The sequence below is a fragment of the Oncorhynchus mykiss genome, chromosome 7 (genome assembly GCF_013265735.2).
Source record: "Oncorhynchus mykiss isolate Arlee chromosome 7, USDA_OmykA_1.1, whole genome shotgun sequence".
NCBI lineage: Eukaryota > Metazoa > Chordata > Actinopteri > Salmoniformes > Salmonidae > Oncorhynchus > Oncorhynchus mykiss.
The window spans coordinates 45,723,678-45,732,167 of record NC_048571.1 but is presented as its reverse complement, the minus strand read 5'-3'; the positions used below and the strand labels follow the sequence as shown (position 1 = coordinate 45,732,167).

General features: G+C 43.8%; 1 protein-coding gene across 2 annotated transcripts; it reads left to right on the top strand.

Moving 5' to 3' along the window:
• Positions 1-653: 653 nt before the first annotated feature.
• ppp4r2b (protein phosphatase 4, regulatory subunit 2b) lies at positions 654-6,856 on the top strand. Of its 2 annotated transcripts, none has more exons than XM_021609449.2 (9): positions 654-857; positions 2,242-2,323; positions 2,516-2,686; positions 3,211-3,304; positions 3,436-3,473; positions 4,410-4,484; positions 4,619-4,747; positions 4,842-5,098; positions 5,327-6,856. In XM_021609449.2, the coding sequence occupies exons 1-9, from the start codon at positions 821-823 to the stop codon at positions 5,671-5,673; spliced, it is 1,230 nt and encodes a 409-aa protein (XP_021465124.2). In that variant the 5' UTR covers positions 654-820; the 3' UTR covers positions 5,674-6,856. The 2 variants fall into 2 exon arrangements, with proteins under 2 accessions (XP_021465124.2, XP_021465125.2); XM_021609450.2 differs by lacking the exon at positions 654-857 and adding an exon at positions 862-881.
• Positions 6,857-8,490: the final 1,634 nt, after the last annotated feature.

Genomic DNA, 8,490 nt, shown 5'->3' with positions numbered 1-8,490 from the left:
AGCCAAAAATAGTACATCCAAATCGGACTTTAGTAACCACATTGTGGGGTATGTTATAATACATACATCACAACATATTTGAAGAATATTCACTTTGTTGGATGATATTTGTTGAATGTACCCTCATCTGGTCTGCGTTCCAATGATCCTTAATGTATTTTGCAACTTGTTGAACAGCAGTGTGTACTCCTGTACTTTCTGCGTTCCAATGATCCTTAATGTATTTTGCAACTTGTTGAACAGCAGCGTGTACTCCCTGTACTTTCTGCGTTCCAATGATCCTTTACTTAATGTATTTTGCAACTTGTTGAACAGCAGTGTGTACTCCCTGTACTTTCTGCGTTCCAATGATCATTTAATGTATTTTGCAACTTGTTGAACAGCAGCGTGCTCCCTGTACTTTCTGCATTCCAATGATCCTTTGCTTAATGTATTTTGCAACTTGTTGAACAGCAGCGTGTACTCCCTGTACTTTCTGCGTTCTGAACTATCCGCAATGACCTCACGAGCGCCATATTAAAACGCTTCTTCTTCCCCTTACATGTTATGGGCAGCGCTATCTGGGATGCTTTGGACGTCCATACCCTAACCAAAGATTTGTATAACTAAACCCACATCTCATTGTTATATCGCATTGTTAGAACCTTAATCCATACCATAATCCTTACATACTAACCTTAAAACCATTTAGATTTCAACTTCAATGTGGGCTATGGACGTCCCAAGGATCCCAGGGAGGACGAACCCACTATTTTTTTGTGTTGAACGCAGCCACCACTAGTCTGCCTCTTGCTCCAAGAGATTGACAGAGGACAACAACATGATGGAAATTGACTCACTTCAAGAGGCGCTTAAAGGTTTTTGGGGTTCTTATGAATAACGTAATATTTAAAGAAAGTCAGACTTTTTGTTTTACTTTATTCTATACTACAGTGGTTATATTGCCAGAAGGTGTTGACTGTGGCTAACGTTAGCTAGCTATAAGCGTATGTTAGCTAGTCAGCTAATGCTAACATTCGGAAGAATAAGCATAGTTGCTAACTAACGTTAGCTAGTTACCTTTAAGCTAAAGGGGAAACGCTATCAATTCTCAAACCTCCAGAGGTTTATATATTTATTTCTGAATTCAACAATTTAACTAGCTAGTTAGCCATGGTTCTGTTGACAACTCCATCGCACTGCTAACGTTAGCTTAGCTAGCTAACGTTAGCAAACTAATGAACTGTTTAAGTTAGCTACCGGTAGTTAGCAATGATGTGTATATATCATTGGTAGTTAGCTACCATTTCCAGTTAGTTGGCTTGTGATTTTTCTATTGACTACGCTAGTTAGCTAGCTAGCCAGTAAGACAATATCATGAAGGTAAGCCCAACTAATTGTTGATGTTATGTAGCTAACTGACAAGTTGTCCAGCGAGCTAGCTAACATGCTAGCTTGCAAGTTTGAGTTCACTTAACTTGGCCGATGACAATGGCCACACTTAGCGAGCTCGCTGGGTAGGTCGCTATAAAGGTTTATGAGAACACAATTACATTTTCAGTTGGTGTCACAGTTAGCAAGCTAGGCTAAGTCGATCGGCTCCATTTGGCATTTTCCTTTCTTGAGCTGGTGAGCTAAATGGCTGCAATTTATTTATATAGCCCTGCTTACATACAGCAAGCAATGCAGGTGTAGATGCACGGTGGCTAGGACAAACTCCCTAGAAAGGCCGAAACCTAGAGAGGAACCAGGCAATGAGGGGTGGCCAGTCCTCTTCTGGCTGTGCCAGGTGGAGATTATAACAGAACATGGCCAAGCTGTTCAAATGTTAATACATGTCCAGCATGGTCAAATAATAGTAATCACAGTGAACAGGTCAGGGTTCCATAGCCGCAGGCAGAACAGTTGAAACTGGAGCAGCAGCACGGCCAGGTGGACTGGGGACAACAAGGAGTCATCATGCCAGGTAGTCCTGAGGCATGGTCCTAGGGCTCAGGTCTTCCCGAGAGAATTAGAGAGAGCATACTTAAATTCACACAGGACACCGGATAAGACAGGAGAAATACTCCAGATTATAACAGACTGACCCTAGCCCCCCGACACAAACTACTGCAGCATAAATAGCATGAACACACTGACAGTGTTGTAGTCACAAGTCATCATTAACGTTAGAGTCAATGGTTTCATAATCAAGCCAATCTATCCAAAGTTCCCTGCTCTGTTGTGTTGTGCTAACTGACTTGATATCACTGTTCTCTTTAGACTTTGACAATAAAGGGAAGAAAGAAGTGGCACCACTGCTCGACCAGTTTCTGTGTCATGTTGCGAAGACTGGAGAAACCATGTAAGGAATGTTCATATTGACAAGCTTGGAGCTACAGATATCATGCATGTGAGAGGATGAAGCATGCTCAGTGGGATAACTTCAACATCACTGGTTCAAATTATATGAGGCGTAGTCCTAGATCATGCCTAGTCTTCTCTTCTGCATGTGCTGTATCACTTTTGTTAAGAGATCTGTGCTCTGTCTTTCCAGTGTTCAGTGGTCTCAGTTTAAAAGCTATTTCCTCTTCAAACTGGAGAAGGTGATGGACGACTTCAATGCCTCAGCACCCGATCAAAGGGGGGTAGCCAATCCCAATGTGGACTCCATTCCATTTGAGGACATGAAGGAGAGGATACTGAAGATTGTGAATGGATACAATGGGTAAGTACCAGTATAACCTTTTAGAATCAACTGTTTTCTTGTGATCATGTCATGGCATCTAAAGAGTTAACGTTGCTGACTTTGTGGTGGTTGTACAAGGGCGCCATCTACTGGAGAGGCATTTCTAGGTGACACACTGTAGTGCTCAAATGTATTTTACATTTTTTTAAACCTTTATTTAACTAGGCAAGTCAGTTAAGAACAAATTCTTATTTACAATGATGTCCTTGGAACAGTGGGTTAACTACGTTGTTCAGGGGCAGAACGACCGATTTTTACCTTGTCAGCTCGTGATTCGATCTAGCAACCTTTCGGTTACTGGCCCAGCGCGCTAACCTCTGGCCCAGCGCGCTAACCCCTGGCCCAGCGCTCTAACCACTAGGCTACCTGCCTCCCCAATGGCAACCATATTGTAAACACGCATGTCATTATAGTTTATTTTATACTTATCTAATTTCACTTTTTTTCTTGAGCTAGCCCTACCTCAGGTTTATTTAAATAACCTCCTTACTTACTTCCCTCAGAATTCCATTTACGATTCAGCGTTTGTGTGAGCTGCTTACAGAACCCAAGAGAAATTACACAGGGACAGAGAAATTCCTCAGAGGTGTTGAGAAGGTGAGTGGAGTGCCATGTCAGTTTAGGAGCAGTTGTGCAGTGTTATACTAGATTAGATGTGTATAGTCTCTATATGTTGTATAGTATTTATATTTTGAAGTGTTTGTGTTGAAGGGTTTTTCTTCTTCCAGAATGTGATGGTGGTCAGCTGTGTGCATCCTACTTCAGAGTAAGTGTTGTTTTTGTCCTTATTGTTATACGGACAATAAGGACAATAATTATATAAATGAAACATATTTACAAATAGGTGATTCATGGTATTTATACTGAACAAAAATATGAATGTAACATGCAACACTTTCAACGATTTTACTCAGTTCCAGTTCATATAAGGAAATCAGTCAATTGAAATAAATTCATTAGGCCTTAATCTATGGATTTCACAACTGGGCAGGGGTGCAGCCATGGATGGGCCTGGGAGGGCATAGGCCCACACACCGGGGAGCTGGCCCAGCCAATCAGAATGAGTTTCCCCACACAAAATGGCTTTATTACAGACAGAAATACTCTTCGGTTTCATCAGCTGTCCGGGTGGCTGGTCTCAGATGATCCCGCAGGTGAAGAAGCTGGATGTGGAGGTCCTGGGCTGGCGTGGTTACACGTGATCTGCGGTTGTGAGGCCAGTTGGAAGTACTGCCAAATTCTCGAAAATGACATTGGAGGCAGCTTATGGTAGAGAAATAAACGTTTAATTATCTGGCAACAGCTCTGGTGGATATCCTGCAGTCAGCATGCCAGTTGCATGCTCCCCCAATTTAAGACACCTGTGACATTGTGTTGTGTGATAAAACTGCATTTTAGTTGCCTTTTATTTTACCCAGCACAAGGTGCACCTGTGTAATGATCATGCTGTTTAATCCGCTTCTTGATATGCCACACCTTTTAGGTGGATGGATTATCTTGGCAAAGGAGAAATGCTTACTAACAGGGATGTAAACATTTTAGAGAAATAAGCTTTTTGTGTGTATGGAACATTTCTGGGATCTTTTATTTCAGCTCATGAAACGTGGGATCAACACTTTACATGTTGCGTTTATATTTTTGTTCAGTATAGTTTATATGAAGTAAAATATTGTATTACTGTATGTTTCTCTCTGTCATGAAGGAAAAACGGATGCAGTGGTGTGAATAGAATGAATGGTGTTATGTTGCCTGGGAACGCATCTGCTTTTACGGAGAGGTAAAGCTCAAATGACAGGTTCCTATTTTCTCACCCTAGTTTCCTCAGTGATAATTGCCTAAAGGTAAACCACTCACATTTCTGACACTTTTCTTACACTACATTTCTTTCACTCTTCCTCTATTTTCTTGCAGGAAAGTGAATGGCCCAGGGACCCCCAGGCCGCTGAACAGACCAAAGCTCTCTCTAGCGACAAACGGCCTACCGGACAGTACAGAAAACAAAGACCCTACCATAGAGCAGGGACATGACAAACCCTCCAGGTACTTCAGTTGTTACCCAACAGACCGTGTGATACTCACTTCCTACTTTTTTCTTTTGATGAATTGAATGTGTGATGAATCTTCGCTCTCTCAGTGAGGTGTCGGCATCAGGTACCCAGGGGAGCTCTGTGAAGAACAAGCACCATGACGACGAGGAAGAAGAGGATATGGAGGCGGAGCAACACGAGGTGAAGAGGCTCAAGTTCAGCAAAGAGGATGAGCAGGAGGGGGACACCCTCAGACACGGCAACAATGACAGTTTGTCGGAAGAGGCAGAGTCTATGGTCCAGGAGGAGGATGACGAGAAGAGAAGTGAGGCTCCCAGTACTGCTGGGACTTGTGAAGACCAAGGTAGGACTTGTTTTTCACTCTTTATTTTCGCCAATCATGCCAACATGCATTGCTGGTACAATCCTTTGTGGATATTAGTACGTGTATGAGCAGAACCAGGAGTTGCCTGAATTGGCAGAATTCGGAGGTGTTCATCGCAGGTTCAGCTTATCTGCTTGCCAGATCTACATCAACCCTTATGCAGTTAACATTACTAACTCTATTTCTGTGTCCTTGCCTGTCCCACAGAGCCATCGAGCACACAGTTGGAGCCATCAGCAGGGCCCGGGGAGGACGAGCAGGCAGAGAGGGAGGTTCCTTGTGGCTCCCAAGAGGAATGTAATGACATGGACCAGTCAGAACAGCAGGCCCCTGCTGGCGTCCTGGAGAGCCCTGAGGCCCGGGAAAGCGATGAGGGCAGTGACCCAGTCAGCAGCAGCAGTAGTGTCAGCAGCAGTAGCAGTGAGGAGAGTGGAGCCAGGGAAGAGAGAGCCTCTGCTCCCTCCAGCAGTACTTCTGAGCCACCTGCAGAGGGCGCCATGGAGAGCGGTAGCCTGGACACTGGGACCAGTGAGGAGCCCATGGAGCAGGACTAGGATCTCAGTATCCATCTGTTGACTATTCAGAACATCTGTCCTCAAGTCCAGCTTGAGTGTCACCGGTGAAGGGGATGCGCCATCCTGGTTCCCTAGATACTTTACGCCTTGTCTACATTTTGGGCACTCCTCAAAATGACCACCTGATGTGGGCATAAACATTTTTTATTTTGAATCAAATACAAACTGGATTTTTTTTCCTACACTATTTAGAGTTTTCATTTTAAGGCTTGTGGTCTCTGGAGGTCTTTGTTTCAGCCTTGATCAGTCTTTGGGGTTTCAGATGATGTTTGTTGTGGCTGTGCTGATAGGTCGGGGTGTTCATCTGGCTTTTTTCCCTCATCAGTTTAAGCATTTGTCAGGAAAAGTAAACCAGGCAGTTTTTTTCCCTGTAGCCAGTTTCTCTCTGTGGATTATCACCTCTGCCACACCAGAGTCGAGACAAAGCTATCGCCGCTAATTAACTTCCTCATTATTTATGCTCGGTTAATCACCTCGGCGATGAACTAGCTAGAATCATTTCTGTTTCTGACTGAAGCACAAGCCTTAGCATCCAGCTCATACCACTGTTTTTACTCGTGCCGCCATCTTGGTTGTTGAAAAAATGTATATTTCCTTGTTTGTTTGTTCCCCCCCCCCATACATTTTCCTCGTGAGTTGGGAGTATTGAAATAGATTTTCCATGTGTCCTTATTCTCCTTTTTAATTGCATCTATTTTCTTTGCGATGATACACTACCGACCCAACTCAGAGTAATATAACATGCTACCTTTTACCTTAAAATGTAACATATCATTTTGGGTGCATTGAACCATCATTTATATGAACAGTTCAACTGAATTACTTATTTTGGAAAATATGTTTTTTGACAGCCAGTTATTTCATTTCCAAAACCAGCTGTAAGTACAAAGATGACTTCTGCTTTGTATTGTGATGTCACCAAGTTGTTTGACTGACAGATATCCAGAGCATTTACTGGTTACCAGCTTTACACCTGTTTCTGCAGCTGTACTTTTTGATATGTAGAATTTTAAATTTCTGTAAAGTAGATTTTTGTAGATTGTGATACAGTATATGTTCACTGCCTTTGTGAAACCATATATAATTGTATAGTTTGTGTATGCTCTGAATGATTGGGCTTTCAATGCGGTATTCAGATAAAGCAATAAATGTAAAAAAAAAAATGTGGTCATGCGTTCTTTCTTGAGGCCTTCCATCTTGACATCTCTGCCGACTTATTCTAATAAATGTGTTGCTGAAGACGTGAGCTTCTTAATCCGGGTTAGCTATTATGTGGTCAAATGCTCAGTTCAAGGCGATCAGTAATCAACTGATTACCCTGTCAGATTTCTATGTCATGTTTGAACATGTAGTTCCGGTTGTACTACCAGTCCATATTGAGCTTGTATGAAATCCCGCTACGCCCTCCCAACGAATCATCAAAACAGGATCGAATCCTACTACACCCACTCTGATGCAGGGCTTGCAAACAGATTACAAAGGGAAACCCAGTCGCGAGCTTGCCTAGTGCCGCAAGCTTACCAGTCAAGATAAACGTCTTCTACGCTGGCTTCGATGCCAGCAACACTGCACCATGAATGAGAGCACCAGCTGTTCCTGTGATCACACTCTGTAGCTGATGTAAAACCTTTAAACATGTTAACATTCAGACAGATAACCAGGACACGAACTCAGAGCATGTGCTGACCAGCTGGCGGGTGTCTGCACTGACATTTTCAACCACTCCCTGACCCAATCTGTAATACCTACATGTTTCAAGCAGACCACCATAGTCTGTCCAAGAACGCCAAGGTATCCCGTCTAAATGACTATCGCCCTGTAGCATTCACATTTGTAGCCATGAAATGTTTTGAAAGGCTGGTCATGGTTCACATAAACAGCATCATTCCAGACACCCTGGACCCACTCCAATTTGCATACCACCCCAATAGATACAAAAATCTCTTGCACTCCACACTGCCCTTTCTCACCTGGACAAGAGGAAAATCTATGTGAGAATGCTATTCGTTGACAACAGCTCAGCGTTCAACACCGTAGTACACTCCAAGCTCACCTCTTCAACTGGATCCTGGACTTTCTGATGGGGCACCCCCAGCTGGTGAGGGTAGGCAACAAAACATGCACCACACTGACCCTCAAAACGGGGGCTCCCTCAGGTGCATGCTTAGTCCCTTTCTGAACTCCCTGTTCACCCACGACTCCAACACCATTAAGTTTGCCAACAACACGGCGTGGTAGGCCTGATCACCGACGACAATGAGACAGCCTTTAGGGAGAAGGTCAGAGACCTTGCAGTGTGGTGGAAGGACAACAACCTCTCCCTCAACGCCACCAAGACAAATGAGCTGATCCTGGACTACAGGAAACCCCCATTCACATCAACAGAGCTGTACTGGAGCCAGTCAAGAGCTTCAAGTTCATTGGTGTCCACATCACTAAGGATCTATCATGGTCCAAACACACCAACTCAGTCGTGATGAAGGCATGATAATGCCTCTTTCCATTCAGGAGGCTGAAAAGATTTGTCATAGTCCCTCAGATCCTCAAAAGGTTCTACAGCTGCACCATTGAGAGCACCTTAACTGGCTGCATCACCGCTTGGTATGGCAGCTGCTTGGCATCCAAACGCAAGGCACTACAAAGGGTAGCCGAGCTCCCTGACATCCAGGACCTCTATACCAGGCGGTGTCAGAGGAAGGCCCCAAAAAATGTCATAGACTCCAGTCACAGAAGTCATAGACTGTTCTCTCTGCTATTGCACGGCAAACAATACCGATGCACCAAGTCTGGGACAGG